Source organism: Dromaius novaehollandiae, chromosome 1 (genome assembly GCF_036370855.1).
Source record: "Dromaius novaehollandiae isolate bDroNov1 chromosome 1, bDroNov1.hap1, whole genome shotgun sequence".
Lineage (NCBI taxonomy): Eukaryota > Metazoa > Chordata > Aves > Casuariiformes > Dromaiidae > Dromaius > Dromaius novaehollandiae.
In genome coordinates, this window is record NC_088098.1 from 56,994,519 (window position 1) to 57,012,975 (window position 18,457).

Sequence of the window (18,457 nt, forward strand, 5' to 3'; positions counted from 1 at the left end):
TACTATGAGGTGAAAAGAAACTCGCTGCTGAGGACCACATCCAAGTGAGGTGTGAAAAGCCCTGGGAGAGGATAGTCTACCTCCACTGCCTTTCAGAGCACAGCCAGGGCTGTATATAATTCCCTTGGCTTTGAGCCCAGCTGCAGGGAGTAAAAGCAAAGGCGGTTGTCAGTAGTGCCAAGGAGAGACCCATGCCCAGCTCTGCCCTTTCTTTTCCTCCCTCCAGCGAGAGCTGGGAAGCTGCGGCTCATCCTCTTCCCTCGGCAGCGGCGGAACTGCCAGCAGCCATCTTCGGTCACGTTTGCTGCTTAAGTAGTGGAAAAAAAGCTTTTTAGGGGTGATTTGATAGCAATTTTCTTGCTACCATCCTTGTTCACATGCTGTCTGTGATAAGCACATATATGCCTCTTTTCATTGGTAAAGAAGGCAGTTTACGCTGCAAGCTATAAAGTCTCTGGAGTGGAGCACAGCTATTGTTTAATTATGTGCTGCAACTAGTTTGGTCCTGAATCACCCCAGTTCAGCTCGCTGCAGCCTGAGTCTGGCTTTGTCTCTGCGGCTTCGCATTTAAATAGCTGATAGAAATTCTTCAAGCCTGAAAAGATACATGACCTGTCTGGAAGAAAAGAATGAAGAAAACTAACTCTTTTGATCTAAAATGTCAGGCAGTTTTTGGCAAATTTGTCAAATTATTTGGCAGATGACAAAATGGAACAAAACCAACTAGCTGTTTAAAAGCTATAGTATCTGATGAACTGAGTGATGTAAGTGTACATAAATAAGTACTGTAATAAATACTTCAGGTTAATAAGTAGATTTTTTTACTGTTTGCTTAGAGAGAAAAAAAATTACAAAGCTTTTAACTCCTAATATTAATTAGAATGCCTTCCTGCATTAAAAGAATATGCAATTGCAATTTTGCTGAAATTTAAAATATTCCTTTCAGGAGCACACAGATCCCAGATATGATAGGACCTGCCCAAAATAAAGCTAAAAAAGACACTGAAGCTGGTAGGTATCAGCTTCCTAAGAAAAACACAGATAAAACAAAATAAAAAGTCAAAACAAAGTCTGATTTTTAGACATTATTGCAGAGTTAATAACATAAGACCCTGCCCCAGTGTAATGAACCCCCTGGATAGAGCCCTGTACACATTGAACGCTCTTGCCCTCAGTAGACATAGCAGTATGACCCAGCTGTGCTGGGGCCTGTCCCAGTTGGCCCCAGCTGTCAGGCTATAACATTGGAGGAAGACACCCATGGCTCAGTGTCTCTAGCCAGATGTTTCTTTACTTGCTCCCAGGCTCTCGCCAGCCACACTACACCACTGTTCTGGACAGGCACTGAGTCACGTGGTACGGAATTTTTTATAGGATTCAAGACCAAATTATTGCTTTCAGACCTTACGAGCTTTTCCTAGCTAGGATTTCACCCTGGGAAGAGTCACAGAGTAACAGGGAGCTCAGGTGGTGATTAAGCAGAAGTGCATATCAGACCCGATAACAAAGACGAATTGTTAACACAACACACAGAAAACCCAGCCTTTTAGTGGGAATTGTGACAGCAGAGGAGAACCCTGTGTCTCACTGTGGTTTTGCTACACCAAATCTTACTGCATTTTGCCTCTCTGTTCCCTCAGATTCCTTCCAACCCTGAGCCCCCAGTGCGCAACACTCTCAGCTGCACCAGCACAGTGGTTTGAACAAGGATCAGCGCTAGCTAGAAAACAACCAGGCAAAAATATATATATATCTAAAATTAGATCAGTCCCCTAGTGTAACTGGGGGCGTGGCGAAGACACGTTATTCAGGACAGGGAAGGAATTAACCTTGGAACAGAGTTTGGCACAGGAGGAGACCCTGATGCTGAAGACACCTCCTCATGCAATTGCAGCTCTGGCTGTTGACTTGTCACACTTGTCCCGGTGCTGCTCATTCCCACCCCCATGCTATCTCTCTTCCCCTCGGTTATGCCAGTACAACTGTAGGTAGGGCCAGAAACTGTCAAACCTCCCCTCCCTATGGTTGTTTTTAGCCTGATGCATTTATTTTTAGCCTACAGCCCTCCTACACATGCCTTTCCCCAGCTATGAAGTCCCTTGCCTGGTCCTCTCCAGCCAGGGAGATCCTGCAGTGCTGCTGAATCACACCCTTCAGAGGCTGTGGCCATGTGTGTCAAGGGACACATACTGCAGGAAAAGTTTGTCTAGTTTTTACTGGAAGATAACACAGCCCTTCCTGCTTCTGGCAGAGTTTCACCTCCTCTAGGAAAAAATGCAGCCACTTCTCTGCTTGTTAAAAACACATCTCAAGGCAGGCATGCTCCTCAGCTGGGAGCCATGGTGCTAACAGAGGAGCTCGCTTGGCCCAGCTCTTGGGACCAGGTGTGACTAGCCAAGAGCCAGGGCCAGCCCCACCAACCCTGGCTTTGCCCACTGTCCAGGCACCCAGCTCCGCATCCCCACGTACTTGCATTCCCTGCACGTATGCTAGGGGTGCTGCTGAGGCATGCCCCCTAAAAACCTTCTCTGTGTGATGAGAAAAACACTGTGTGGCCACAAGCTGATAACTCTGTACTGTGACATAGTCTGGAAAATATTACAATCTTATTAGCCAAGAATGCAAGTTAGGTGTATTTAATTGTGTTTTGAAGAGACACCTTTAAATACTATATCAACCATTTAATTTTGCAAGGATCAAAATGAATTATAATGGAGCACACAGCTACGTCCCTCAGCTTTACATTTATTTTCATATTTTTTATACTGTTGAAGACAGATACATTGTATGTTCTGCAGGATTTCAGCACAGGGAAAAAGAGAAGGTTATTCAAATCACAATCATTTTTCCAGTGTCAATTTTCTCACAGAATAACTTGAGAATAATCACGATGCAAACAAAATAAAAAATATAAACAGTTCCCAGTGAACTGGTGCAAGATGAATTTAGGAAACCTATGAAATTACTCCTGGCCCTCACTTCCCCCTTTTCTCTTTGATCCTAACCTTGATAAGATGTATAAATCCACTGAGCCTCGAGCATGACAGTATTCTTCTTCCGTTAGATGTGTCCACCCGCACATTTAACAACAGAAGTTAAAACTGAACATGTCTTTAAAAACTAGCAGAATAGGAGGCCTGCATGGCTGTCCCTCATCCCCACCAGTTACAAGGCTCTTCTCTCCATTCTGACAAGCATATTTTTATTTATATGTTGTTTCAATGATGTGCGGGGAGGAAAGGCCTGGGACTCTCCAAAGCAGGGACAAACACACAAGAGCTGCTGAGGGGCAGGAGCTTTCATGAACTATCAGGAAAGAGGAGCATGGTTCTTTTCTAGTATCTTTTTCACAGATTATCTCTTTCAGAAGACTGATAATTCAGAATTCTTTCCTTGATGTTTTCCTCTCCTTTTCACTTAAAACAGCTGCTGGAGTTTTCTTGCGGTGGATGAAAGAGTAACAAACAGCCTGCTGCTGGAAGACAACTTCGAGAGGCTTTTTCCTACAGAGCCACATTCAAGGGGAGAGAAAACAGCGGAGGCGCCTGCATATGGACAGTACATTTAATGAGACAATTGCTCTGTCTTGTTTGTATAACGGTTATTGGCTCAAGACTTCTACAGCTCAGAAAAGAAAAAAAAAAATTATTCCTCCTGCATACGTATGGCCACAGCCAGAGCAGTGTGTGGGGCACCTGGGCACTGCTCTATGGAGGGGAAGAGGAGGTGGCCCGGTCCCAGCCACAGCGGTTGTCCGGCCAGGAGGGCTGCAAGTCGCCGCAGTGTTAGGTCCCTCCCAGTTTTCACAGCCTCCTCGGACCTTCGAGAGCCACCGTGGCCTGCTCAGCGCACAAGCAGGGTGGCAAAAGCAGCGGGAGCCGGAGGGCAGTGAGGCACAGCAGGGAGGGCAGCGTACCCCGCACACCACAGCCACTGGCTGCAGCAGTACAGGCACGTGTGTGCTGCGTGGCCTGGAGGGAGATTTTAGGGGAAGAATAAAACTCTGTGGTCACCTAAACTGAGCTGCATGTTGCCTCACCTCATTACCCTGAAGTGGAGTAACTAACTGTACTGGTTTTTCCCCAGTTATGCCCTATCCTGATCTGGTTGTGGTCATATGACTGGCATAATTTTGAATAGCTACTTTTTGCAGAAATTGTACTAGGTAAGAATCGCCATGTTCTAGAAAGATAACCAATACCTCTAACTCTAGAGAGATAAATAAAAAGGCTTTTGGTAATCACAGTACCAGACTTTGCACAAGCAACATACACTTATTTCACCACAGCCCTAGCGGTTGCACGTAAATCTCTCTCATAAGCCTTCAACTCTAGATAGGCTCCCATACTGTAAATTTTAAAGCTGTTTGCCAACAAGCATGATAATTTACTTACTTCAGCTCTGCACAGGGACCAGAATTTATTCCACAGAGGTTTGCTTGTCACTGAAATAGAGCTACCTCTGGAATAAGAATTAGAGATTAGCCAAGACCCAAAGTCCTGCTTGAGCCATGTACAAACTTGGATGGCAGAGCTGCAACAGAGTCTGATTCCTCATATTTATTTATGGCTATTGCTGTAATGTTTCCCCCAGTTTCTCACAGCAGGTGTAGAACAAAGTACAAAGTAACTGTGAGCAAAGATCTATAAAATATAGATACTGCAGATATAATGGGACCACCAAGCTCTGGTGCATTTACAAGAGGTCTTATTGGAAAATGAATACTCAGAAGTGATGACATACTTAATTTTACAGTCCCTGTGATGGAAGAGGAACTCCTGTCATACATACAAAGCCTTAGCACTGCCGAGCTATTTGCTCATCATTCTCAGAGGGAGGAACTACACATCTTTCCCTGCAGCATCTCTTTGCCAAACATCTCAGTACCGGACTGACCAGCAATGCTGCTTAGCTGCTCCTCTGATCTGTTAGGCCAAGAGGGAGCAGCTGCAAACAGCAGATCTAGTTGGTAACAGCAGCACCTTGATAGCTCAGGAGACTGATTCAAGGTTATGGAACCTCCCATTTCCAGTTTGCCAGTCCATGATACCAGCCAGGGATGATTTCTATCACAAAGTTTTTCAGTGGAGTTGATGGGGTGATATTCTACCTTTCACTTTTTAGGAAAGCCATCACCATGATGACGGTTTCTTCTGTTGTCTGTCTCAGAGTAAATGCATGACCTATCGAGGCTTTTCTCTGTAGAGGTTATCTTGCTGCTTGTGGTCCAAAACATGCCACCAGCCCACAAACCCTTTGTTCATGCTGTTGGTGTTGCACCACTTCTGTGGGCAGAGAACTTTAACCTCTAGAGCTGTTAATCTCATCATATCTAAACAGTTTGTCTTCTTCGACTATCACATAGTCAGTGCTCTGAAAACCTAGTCTCTGACTGGCTCACTAAATACTATTGTTGCACGAACTGAAGTAAAGCAAAAAATGAATCAATAAATCTAATATTTTCTCTGGTGCTAATGAAACCTATGCCAAATTAACACTTCAATGTCTTGGATCAATTGATGGTATCAACCTGGAAGACAAATCACTATTTTAAAACAGTTTCTTTAAGGCAAAAGTGACTAGCCATTTCTCTCAGGGGTAATGATCGGGAGCTAAAACTTAAGTCTGATCCTTCGACTGTTAAAAGCTTGCTCTAATACCTGCTGCACATAACACTTGCTCTGAGTGGAAGCAGGGCTCATGTTCTGATTCTTCCATATACCTTGCAGCACAGTGCTAAATCGCGGGTTGTACATACATCTTCCACCGGGAAAGTGTACTGTTGTATGTGCTGCTGGAGCTTTTAAAGAACCACACCAGTCAAAAGAAAGCAAATGAAAATCAAGTTATGTCTGAAACCTCTATCCACTGTAAAACCACGACCTGAGCAAGATCTCCTAGCCCAGTCTCTGCACAGTGTTATAAACAATCGTATGCCTGTGACATGACAGGGCTTGGCAGCCCCTGGCTCCCATGCAGGGTGTTAAAGTTACTGAAATCAACTAAAATCAAGCAGAACAAGCTATTATGGACAGCTAATCAAACATACAGGGATTTTCTAAGATTTAGGCTTTACTAGATGATGTAATCTCCCACCCTCCATGGGCAAATGAAAGGTTTGTTAGACCACATCAGGGCTATCTTCCAACCGCTATTCCCTGAGATTACTCCATCATATAGATACTCCTCATTCACCAAATAGCTCTTTTTGGCTGCCAAGGTGGACCTGCCCCATGGAGCCTGGTTTTGCTCCTCTCTGCCTTGTTTGGTGTCATCGGTTGGCAGGGCACATATCCTTCAATCACTGAGCGAGTGCTGTCAGGAACATCTTCAAGCTCTGTAGGAAATCATGCCAGTGTCCTCCTTGGTTCTGCATAGCCATCTTCTGTTTTTCCAAGAGACCTGCTCCTCAGGGATGACAGTGACACATGGCCTTGGTGCAGATGGTAGAGCTGCTACCCTGGGATGCTGCCAGATACCTTGGTGTTTTGTTTGCTAATCTAACTTTTTATTTCGCTTCCAACAGGGCAAAATGTCGGGTGCTCTTGTTGTAGTCATTTCTTTTGTTCTCATTTCTTGGCATATAGTTCTCTTGGAAGCATTTCAGGGTTAATGGACATTGGTCCGGGCCACTTACTAGATGTTGGCAGGAAGGCTTTTGTCCTTTTGCCTGGGCTGATGATTCTGGTGAAGCATCGTGAGATTTGCTGTGATATCGTAAGAATGCAAAGAATGACTCTCATGAATTTGCAGGAGCTCTTTTGTTTTGTTTAGCCAGGTCTTTGCTTCTAGTACTGATTTTTCTGCCAACCCATTTGAGAAGATATATTAAAAGATTGGCATGCTGTGTTTAAACTGTTGTAGCAAAAAGCATCATGGCTCAACATCTTTTAACTCATCTAAAATCCTTGGGAAGGAAACTGCAATTTGTCTTGTTACTCTATGTACTATGTAAAAGCTCAGATAAATGTGATTGATAGACTTTAGAAGCGCGCTGTGAACAAGACAGAATATTCTCCATTAAAAAGCTGCATTCCACATGTAGATCAAGCACAATCAGGAATTTTAGAATACAAGATTCTTCTGCATATTGCTTCTGGCATTTAGAGCAAAGTCTAAGCTACATCAGACAGGACTTCTCACATGCTGTCTGTTCCCTTTTTTGTAATCACATATCATATTGCTATCATATTTTCAACTCAGTGTGCATGTTAATTGGGAATAGCCCATTCCATCTCCCAGTCACAAACAGATGCTATCGATCATTTTACTTTGAAGAGTAATTTTCACCAGCCCAGTAAATAGCCACTGTTTTTTGCCACATGAAGGCCATTTTTCATGTAACGGCGAGGAAAACCTCACTGGGTCCAGTTTCAGTCCAGTGACATTTCCTCACTTTCCCCTGCGATCATTCAAGCTAGTGGCCTAAGTGACACCAGAATCTGACCAGTTCAGCTTTCCCAGACCACTTAACTTACATGGCTAGGCAATATATAGCCAATCTTTTCATCAACAGGATGATCACACTTGTTGCATGCTTTCCAAGCACCAACTCTGCATACAGCATGCTGTATCTTTTTGCTTCCACAACATGATATATTATACATCTTCAGTCCATCAAGGGTCTGCTGCAGGAAGCAATGTGGATACCATCACTCTCCCTGATTTCTCTGCAATATTTCCGTCCAAGAAAATGTAAAAGTGCTCCTTCATTACTGCCAGTCCTGTTCTTTCCCAGAATAAAGCCCAAAATCTCTTGATGCACATTTTTCCCCAGGTTTCATTGACTTTTTATGCTATACCATTAATGTGAAGCACACCAGAGAGCTCATAAGAGGTCTTCATAAGGGCCTTCACTTCTGTGTGCCTGCCACAATGTCTCTTATGCTCCTGCCCTATGGCAGGGGCCAGTTTCTGCTTGGGTTAAACATTCGCTGGTGCCACTACAGCCCCTCAGCTCACCAGTGCGCGTGAGAAGACAGCGAGTCCTGAAAACCTTCATTCAGCTCTGCTTCACCAGCACACAAGGCTAGGGTCATCTGGCTGCATGGGAAGCCTGTGACTCAACAAGACACAGGATTTGCATCAAGAGCCCATGAAATGCTTCCCTCTCTGCTACAGGAGCTGATGAATCCAGTAGACAAGCCAATTTGGCACAGAAATGGTAGCGCATCAGTAAGACAGCCCCACAAAGATGACAAAACAAAAAGATGTGAGACATGGGTGGGAGATGCAAGAAACACTGTCTGTGGGGCTCGGGGAGGGGATAGAAGAGGCAAAAGGCTGATGGTTGGAAAGGAGATGGAAAAGGAAGGGGAAACAAAAGGGTGACAGATAGTAACTGTAGAGAGATATTTAAAAAATACGGAGAAAAGAGGACAACTCCATGAGTAATGGAACCATGGTAAATCTTTCTCATCAGAAACAGCTCCCAGCCAGATAGACTGAGAGAATGAGAGAAAAAGACAGACAGACACATAACATGCAATCTGGTGTTAGGATGCAGTTGTAGCAGTGAGAAAGAAGCAGAATCACTTGGTTTAAGAGTAGTGTGAATCAAAGGAAAGAGATACTATGTTTACTGGAACAGTGACCATTTTTCCTCATGTTATGCACATCTATTCCAAATCTAGCAGTGGTAAGTTGCTCACTACTGTCAAAGGGTGCAGCCATTACGTTACTCACAACCATTTTGTGGGCAAATATGGCACTAGGTAGACAGAAACAAATAAAGAACACTGCTTCTTTCGGCTTTCAAAATGCGCCCAGAGAACATCTGCACACCAAGATTAGCAGCGAGGGCATTAATAAAGCATCATAGCGTACTCCCGTAAAGACTGGTACCTCACAGAGCTAATCTGTGTATACCAAGCAAGCATTTCATATTGTTAAGCTTACGACATAAATGTGCATCTAAGAAACTCTTCACCCACACCTAATGTGCCTAGACTTACAGACTCACAAACCCTGTGTGACTTTAGTTCCTTCCATGCTGCCTCTTCCCTCCCCTTAGAAAGTAGTATGGAAGTAGACCAGTGCTTTTAAAAGTACGAGCCTGGCTTTTCTGAGAAGCCTCCAGTCTCCTCTGAACAATGTGCTAAGCAAACTCAGGGAGGGAACTTGCGAAAAAAAGAGGAGTCTTCTTTCCTCCTTCTTCTTTTTTTTTTCCTTGCCTAAGACTTACCAAAACAGGAGTCTAGTATTGAATATTCAGCACCAAATACTAACTGCTCAATAGATGGTCTGTTTGCAGAGCTCAAAGTGGAAATGACCCAGCAAGGAGGAGAGGTGAACATGCTGCTCCATCCATGTGATTAAAATGCTGTGTAAATGCAGTTCCCCCCTCCTAGCTCTCCCCCCCTGCTTTCAATGGAGGCCATTTGCTGCCCCTACCACAACTCATTTTAAAAAAATGTTTGTATTAGAGGGGCCCCTGCGCAAGTATTGTCCCTGTGACGCTGTATTTAGGAGAGGAATGTTAGCTCCAACTTTGGGAAACCTGCGCTGGACAGTCAACCAGCCCAGTGGGATCTGTTATTACCACCTCGCGTGAGAAAAGGAAAACAGAGGGCCCAGTTTATAAAGGGGCCGAGCACCCTGCCGGGTCTCCTGTTGCAGACCTGCACGAGGCGCAGACTAAATCTCACCTAGCAGCTGCCTTGTTCTGCAGCAGACCTCAGCAGGCTCTTTTAAGCTCTCCTCCCCTGAGCGACTGCGTTACGTGTTGCACAGCAAGTGCCCAGGAGGCCCAGTTGGGTTACGGGCCAGCGTGCTGACACAACATGCCATTTAGCAAACATGCCATTTGAACACAGCTTCTCACAAGGCCATATTTTCCTTGCTATGAAAGCAGAGTCTGTTTCCACCCTAGACCCTGAGAAGCAGCCCTTCCTGAAAGCAAGACGCATGGTGCAGACCGGTCATACTGAGGGTGAGAATTGCAGCTTTGGCTCTCGTTTCATGTCTGTCCCCTGCGGGATCTCCGTCTCACACACACAGCACTGCGCATGGCTTCTCTCCCACTGACCCTGGTGTGCCAAGCGGGTTAGCCAACAAATCCCTGCCTCACTGCTCGGCCAGGTCTGGCATGTGGGGACCGGGAGCCAAAGTGCCGTGCGGAGGGTAGGAGAGGCTCCCTCCAGCCACGACGTGAGTTGATGGACCTGGGCAATACCCACCAAGTGAGCAGGTACAACCATGTGCCTGTGCCTGTGCCTTGACGTGCAGCACTTGTGGAAAGGCCACTGTTTCCACCTTTGTTTGCATCATATTTTCATGAAGTATCAGGTCACTGTCACTTAGAGACCAGCCAGGAACCAACTTCTGTCTCCCCTTGTTAGGTTTTGCCAGGAGTGGAGATATGGGAGGGATTTTGCTTTCCTCTGAGCACTGGAGGTGGCCACAGCTAGGAGCAAGGTATCTACAGGGTATGTTGTAAAAGTTAATAGCATGAAATACTCATTTGCTTCATTAGGACATCCTGCCACATGTTCAGCGTTAAACTGAATGTCAGATCTGGAATGAGGTGGGAATCACACTTGCCAGACTGTTCAGAATTTTTTTTTCTTTTCTTAGAAGGACAGGATTGGGTCTACTTCCTATGACCATCTCGTAATTTTATTCAACAAATGACCTGGTTCTGCAAGAACCTACAACATTAGCAAAACCGACAGACTTTCCTGCTCTTCTCCTCCAGCACATGGTAGCTTTTGGTCTTTTGCAGAAGATTGCACATTTATTATAGGGTGCTGGGAAGTGTTATGGGTTATGGGGAAAGGATGTTCTGCAGAACCTTTCAAATGAGGTGCACATCACCAGGACCACGGAGACCAGACACCATGATACGGGTGGTTCCTCCCAGTACAGGATGCTGAGCTGGTAGGATCTCACCAGTGTATCGCACTCTCCCTCCATGCTGCCTTTCCGCAGCTGAAGCAGCTTACTTTCATCCCCAGTAGGAAAAAGGGTTTTTTTAGCACTTCTGAAATAGTGTAGCTAGTAACAGGATTCTATAAATCTAGTTAATCCTTCTACCACTGCACTTAGTGGTATCAATATTTACCCCTAAACTTGGCTTTTTCCACCGCATTTTAATTTTCCTTGCCACTGCATTTCTGTTTGGTTATTGCTTTACAAGTTTAGCACAAGCTAGATCTGACTTTACAGATGTATACAAGAACAGAAAGCTCATGCTTGTTATGGAGAAAATGATCATTACAGTGTTTGGTCAACTTAGGGGACTCATTTGTAAACTTTCAGGCATGTCAGGCATTTTTCATACCAAAAGTTCTACCGAACTTAATGTGTTTACAAGCCTTGCCCCAAGCCTTGCCAACGCAATGAAAATGGCTGTCCTGAAGAAAATAGGATAAAGAAAATCTGTTAGTATTACTCTAAGCAGTGGAAATTTAAAAAAACAAGAAAGTACAGGTGAACAACAACAAATCCTTTCGCATCTAGCAACAGTACTCTAAAAACAGCAATAATTTCTAACACTTTAATCCTGCAGTCCTTGTTCCCAGGCAAATCTCCTTTTTTCTGGATATAACCTCAGCAAGTGAATCAAAATCCCTAGAGAATAGGATTTTGTGTTTCAAAAGTGTTTGAACCATAGGGTTCATGAGCACCCAAAGCTCCAAGAGGAGTTTTGCCAGGATGGTGACCACAGAATTAGACCACCGAAAGCCTAGAAAACCTACAAATCCCAGTTACATCCCCAGCTTGCTGCTCTGGAATTAATGCCTCTAATTCGCAGTGCTCTACGTTTCAGAGAATTGCTCATTCGGAGAATGTTCTAGCTATCGAAAATGTATTGTTCCCTATTACCATAAGATTTGGGATCCCATGCAAAAAATGCTCAGGATAAGCTGCTAATTAATTGTGAACCCATCATTCACAGCTGTGAATTGACTGCTTGGTTCCTGTAACAAATTCTATTTTAGAGAAATTGAGTTCACTTTCCAACAGCAGAAAACAAAGTGCTTCGCTGTAGTTGAAGTGAAGGAAGTGAGACAGCGCTGAGCCCTGCATTTCAGTCTTCAGGCAATTTAAGCTGCAAATTAGCTTTTTCTTCATTACTGGAGGCAGTGGGAGCCAAGGCTCTGTTTAACCCTCTCCCCTTTTCCTGATCTCAAGTTTATACTGCTCCCAACCAGTCATTTATCATCACAGACTTGAAACGTGGCTCTTGCAGTAATCTAGAAGGACCCTGTCCCTAACCTGAAAGCATTTCACCACATTTCACTGTAACGCTGGCTAGTGTTTTATATCTAATAAACTGCCTCTTCTGCCAATCTCTTGGGAGAAAATAAATGCGAAGGAAAACAAGGCAGGACTGCTAGTTGCGCATGTAAAACAGACGCAATTAAGTTATAACACATTCACAACCATTAAGGGAGATCATTATGAGCTAACCCGATACACCTGCTCTTTTTGACACACACACACACACACACACACACACACACACACACTGACTTCAACAGGTGTTTCCCTTGTGGAATAAAAATTGCAGGATCAGGACCCTTTTCTAACAGCAAATTGTATTACAGTTTTACACCATCCCAGAAACTCTCCGACACATATGTACAATTCCACAGGAACGGAAAGATGTGTGTAAACACATTTTTAATAAAGACATAATGAAAAAAAAAACTACAAAGACCTCCATTAGCTTAATCATCACCAGATACTCTTCCTTCCTACTCTTGCTATCTATAGGATCGCTCAGCCAGCAAACATCCTTTATGCTATCCATCTTCCTAACCAGAATGTTAGCAATCAAATTCCCCTGGCCGCCAGGGTGCTGGGCTCCAGCAGGGTCGGATCTGATGGGGTATTCATTTTCCGACACAATGAAACAAATAGAAAATCCAGCACAGATGCGGGGAAACAGGCAAGCGGGCGAACGCAGAAAATTCGCCAACTTCAGTGCCCATGGAATTGTGAGCTAATTATTTGGACCCTAATGTCACATTCCCAAAGGATGACCTTATATTTATATTAGTTACATGACAGCCCACCGCTGCTCTAAGGGCATTGTTACAAACCATCAAGCCCCAGCTGTATTTAAGGCCACCTCTTCAAAAGTCTTCGTCTGAGGAGGTTTGGTCACCGCACGGATTTCAGTGATCCTAGTACTTCATTGTTATTTTGCTATGACAGAATCCTACATATGGAAATAGCATCCGAGGAGATGAACCCCCGTATGGCTGTTCTAACTTTTAAAACACTTGCAAATTAAGCTAAAAAATGCAAAGGTACCCATTCTGAGATGCTGCAGGTTTTATGGATACCCTAAGCTTCGCCTACACACTCCCCGCACTAGTGGTTGAAAACAACGTTATTTTCTAAAATCAGACAAGCCAGTGACACCGACGGAAACGCGGAGCTATATGCCAGGGCACTGCAGTAGTTACTTTATGCGGCACAGCTCTAACTTCCCACCACAAGTGTCTCAGCGCAAAATGGTCTCCTTTTATAATTTTCAGAAGTGCTCAGCAAAGCTTTTGCTCGATAGAAGTTTACTACAGTGAAGGTGTGGCTGTGGCAGACCAGCTGAGGCCACAGGGTGCTTTGCAGTCTCACGGACAAAAGTTTAATGTGCCTGAATCTGGAATCCCTTCTTTAATGAGTGTTTTACTCAGATAAAATCTTGTGGATTGTAAATCCTAAACTGTGACTTAAATAAATGAAATAGCTTCATATTCATAGTTCGTATTGCAAAATCTTGTTTTAGTTCTTTTTCCTTTTCATGCATCTAAAGATCTTTCTTAACTGTAGGTAAATAACAGATTGCAGAGCAGTAAAAACTACCACAATCCCCTCCCCCTTGCCAAGTATTTTAGAATTAATTCAGCAGCAGACAAATAAATCACAAAATCGTTCTCTGGGTCAAACTTAGAAGACGAACTCCTTAGCTCAAGCTAATTCTGGCTAACTCACAAACCTCTGAAAAAATCCCCGACGATTTTACCAATGTCTAAATAAACCCTCGGGAATAAAGACCTGATTCAGTGCTAGGACTTGCTTTTAGACCCCAGTTCTGTTCCCGCTGCAGACAGAGCAAGCTTTGACTGCCAAGGATTGGGCCCGAGGGCGCGATCATTGCCCACAGCAACTTCACAGTGAGCAGGAAAGAAAATGTTTTGGGTTTTGTTGTTGTTGTTGTTGTTCCATTTCTTTCACGTGTGAAATTTCATTTTAAGTCATGTAAGGTAGATAGTAAGGTTCAATTGTATACAGAACCAGTGGTATTTCCTTCACCTAACCATATCACATCAAATTTAAGATTCAAAAGGATCATGGGATCATCTTAGCTGCTCCACAGGTAAGAACCTTTATAAATACAAATACTGGAACCATAAATCACATTTCTACTCGAGGATGAGCCAGGAAGAAAAAAAAAGGAGCAGCAACATCCTCTTTATCTGTTAGTAATCTGTTACCACAAGCAAAGCAAACAGTTTTCAGCAAGAAAATAAACCACTCGTTTGGATCGAAAAATCCAGATCTAAGACTGCACGCCCTCAGCGTTATACATGTGCTCTGAAATGTCACAAGTGCTTTGCCAACTCGCATTCCAGTATTTATTATCAATATTGGCAATTTCACTAATTGAGCCAGGATATGAAAGCCATTAATTCTCTCCAATCTGTGCTTATATGGTAGATCCTTTATAAACGGCAAGCATATAAAAAAGGTCATCCGCTACCGCAGCAACACCCCAGCGCTGGTAAGAGCGCAGCCCAAAATCAGACCGACACCACTACATGCTCATGTCGGGCTGTGGCAGCCGCTTTTCACGGTCCACATAAACTGCTTTAAGGGCCTAATTCAAACGTCCTTGACAGCACCGAAAGGCTTTTCGTCGATTTTAACGGGGTTTGGATCAGCTCCTGAAGCCTCAGCTCCACATCCCATCTCATCCATCCAGCGCTTCGAAACTGGTGGAGGTTTCGAAAGCGCCAGGGCTGGTTGCTGAGCCAGGCAGGAGAGCGCGCTCCCGCAAAGCGCCTCCTCGGCCCCAAGTGGCCCCCGGCCCGCACCGGTACCGCCGGCGGGGCCGCATCTCCGGGCCCCGGAGCGGGCGGCGGGGCCGCGGCAGCCCGAGCCGGGGCGCCGTCGGGGGGAGTCTCCGCCGCCCCGGGGCTCCCCCCGCCCTCCCCGGCAGCGCCTAGCGGTGTCACTAGGGGGGGCTGCCGCTATGGAAACGTCGTTTTAAGGCTTGAGGTCTCCTGCAACCCCCGCTCCCCGGCGGGGCTCCCCGGGTGCTGCCCCCCGCGGGCCCAGTGGGCTCAGCCGGGGAGGAAAGGGGGGTCCCGGGGGGGTGGCCCGCGGGCGCGGAGGCGTCGGGCGGTCGGGACCGGGGCGGAGCGGGGCCCGCTCCTGGGAGCCGGGGCAGCCGCGGGCCGAGCCCGCCCGGAGCCACCCCGCCGCGCACCTAGAGCGAAGGGCCGAGGGGGACGGGGCGGCGGGCAAGCCCCCCCCGCTGCCCGGCCGCGGGGGTGCGCGGAGCCGCCGGGGAAAGCCCCGCCGTCGGGGCACGGCGAGGGCCGCCCCGCCGAGCCCGGGGCGCCTGTTGCGTTTGCCCGCAGCGCTTTTACGCCGCCCGCAGCCTGGAAACCTCTCTTCGCCGGGCGAGGCTGCAGGTTGCGCTACAAGAGGAAGGGTTTTTTTCTTTTTTTTTCTTTTTTTTTTCATGCTCCCAAATACCCAGGAATCGATCTAGGCTTGGTGACAATCCCTCTGGGCCACTCCCCAGTGGCTCTTTCGGCTAGCAGAACATTAGCTAAACTAAACGAAAGCACACGGGACTGCTGCGTGGAGGTAAATAAACCCAGTCATACCCGTGCCCTAAAATTAGAGCCGTAGGTGATTTTTTTTTTTTTTAACCCCGCTGCTTTAGGGAAAAACTGTTAAGGAGAAATTAAAACATGACCGATTTTTTTTTCAATGAAGCCATATTTCTCCACAATGCAAAAGGATCTTTACATAACAACTGAAACTCAGGAGAAAAGCTAATTGGATTAAGTCCTCTGAAAGGGAGGTTAAGGTGTCTGAATGAGACAACTGCAAAGCTCCACTTTTCTTGCCATCTGTTTAGCAAGACTAAAGTGTTTTCTGATTAATATTATCTTAATCAATCATGTTGCCATTTATTATAACCATACTGAATTCAAAGAACGAGTAGGATGGAGGCTCTGCCCGAGGACGGACTATTGTGAACTCGCGGCTAGAAAAATCTGGGGGATTTGGGGTTTTTTTGTTTTGTTTTGTTTTCCTTAACGGCCGCTTACTGCTGAGAACGAGAAATGACCAGCCGTGGCCGTAACTCCGTCTCAGCAGCGCTCGTGCAAAGAAGGGCAACTTTATTTTACACCCCCGTAGCTATGACTTAAGCACAACGACTCCTTCCCCGCGGAGCGCTTTCTGCCCGCAACAAACCCCCCGGTTTTCGTCCCGCGGCCCCGGCTGCAAACGTGGCCCAAAACGGACTCGCTTCGCCCCTGCCAGGGGCCGAGCGCCGCTGTTGCGCTTCGCCCTCTGCGCCGGGACCGCGCAGCCCGGCTAAGGCGCAGCGGCAGCCTGTTCGTTTCTTAATACATGTTTAAATTAAAAAATAGTAATAATAATTGCTCGGGGGCGGGGAGGTGCCCTTCAGGCCGCCCGCCGTGAGGGGCGTCGGGGAGAGGCGGCGAGGCGAAGCGGGGCTGCAGCGGCCCCGAGGCCGGAGCTCCCCGGCCGCAGCGGGCTGCAGCGGCCCGGCGCCCTCGGAGCCCAGCGCGAGCCGCGAGGGCGCTGCGGGCGCCAGGGGGGGCGGCGGGCCGCGGCCGTCGGGGAGGCGCCGCGGAGCCCGATCCGGGCGCGGGCGGCGGCGGCTGCCGGCGGGGCTGCGGCCCAGCCCGTCCCCCTCGGAAGCGCCGGGGCGGCCGGGCGGGAGCGGAGGGTTCCTGTGCTAATAAAATAAAGCGAAATCGCGGAGGTCATCGGGGCGGCCGCCCGCCCCCCGCTGCAGCCAGGCGAGCCGGGGGCCGCGCCGAGGACGGGGCGCCCGCCCTTAGCGCTGGAAACCGGGGCCGTGGGCGATCAGAGGGGGGGAGCGGGAGAGAAGGGGCCGCGGTTTCGCGAGGCTCCCGGCTGACAGACAGCCGCGGACGGCAGCGCCGGCGGACATCCCAGGGCGGGGAACCGGGCCGCGGGCAGAGGCGGCCGTCGGGGCGGGCGGCCCCTCCTCTGAGCCCCTCTCCCTCGCCTCCCGCCTGGGCTGCTCTACCTCTGCTGAGGGGTTGCAGCCGCCCTTCGCCCGTCCGGGTACGGGACCGTCCGCACCATCGTTTGGGGCGGGGGCGGGGGGGGGGGAGACCTGCCCTGAGCTGCCCCAAACTTCCTGCCCTTCAAAGCTGCCCAGCCCCGGGTCTGCCTGTGGGACAGGTCGACTCCCCGTCCTGGGCTCGCACTAACCAACCACGTCCCTCAATAAACCTTGTTTTCTCGCCCCTCTGAAAGGCTCCACTCAAATCTAAGCGAGCGCCTAAAATTAGAAGCAGAGAGGAAATTAGTTTGCCGGCCGGCAGCCTACAGAGGGAAAAAGAAAAAAAAAAAGAAATAAAGAAAAAAACCCCCTCTTCTCCCTCGCATCTGCAAGTGTAACCTCAGGGCTGCAGCCCAGGAGCGGCAGCTCCCCCCCGCCGGCCGCTTCGCCCCCCCCCCCCCCCCCCCGCACCCTGCTCTGCTCGCACACGCCTGTGCTCATTTGCCTACGAGCCTGCTAACTTAGTGTGCTCGCAGAGCCGCAGCCGTGCTGCCTCCCGTCATCACTGTCAAGTTGAAAAGTCCCCCCCGGTCTGCGAGAGGAGCCCGCTGCCTCCGGGAGGGAACTTACCTGTGGAGTCCATATCGGGTTCCTCCAGTAACCCACAATGCATGCTCTTCCCATGGACAGGACGGGAGCCCCAAGGTCCCGGGGTTTGGAGAGCCCCTATCTCAAAGATGCACACAGAGGAAGGAGCGGGGGGAGAGGGGGAGAAGGGTGGCGGTGAGGGGGTGGGGAGGAAGGTCGGAGAGAGATAGTGGGGGAGCGAGCGCGCCCGGGAGAGAGGGACACTCAGTAATCCAGCAGGGCAAAGCCAGACCCGTCAAAATGTTTGCGGATGTTTCATGGGAAAAAGCATCATTTTATAGAAGCCCTGATGGGAGAAATGTCATTGATAGGCCAGCCAGCCTGATGAATGGCTGCTACTCAGATGGGGATGTGGCAAGGCTCAATGTGAAGCCCATTGTGATGCTGTTTTGAATAAGAAAAGCTTTCCTCCAAAAAGGGGGGCCTTAGATCTACGCAATCCCAACACTTCGACTTCCCTCTTCTATTAGAGCATTAGAAACGTTTTTCTTATTTAAAGTTCCAGCGGCCTTTCCACTCCTCCCTTCCCTCCCCCAGCCCCCACCCAAAGTCTTT

The 18,457-nt window shown here is 47.7% G+C and overlaps 1 protein-coding gene across 1 annotated transcript in view; it reads right to left on the reverse strand.

The window, feature by feature from the left end:
* The window catches only part of RFX4 (regulatory factor X4), a 99,789-nt gene extending 81,787 nt beyond the window's left edge, over positions 1-18,002 (reverse strand). The window contains exon 1 of the mRNA XM_026117885.2: positions 17,885-18,002. Coding sequence (XP_025973670.2) covers positions 17,885-17,927 — 43 coding nt within the window. The 5' untranslated portion in view covers positions 17,928-18,002. The remainder of the gene's footprint in view (positions 1-17,884) is intronic.
* Between the last annotated feature and the right edge of the window lie 455 nt (positions 18,003-18,457).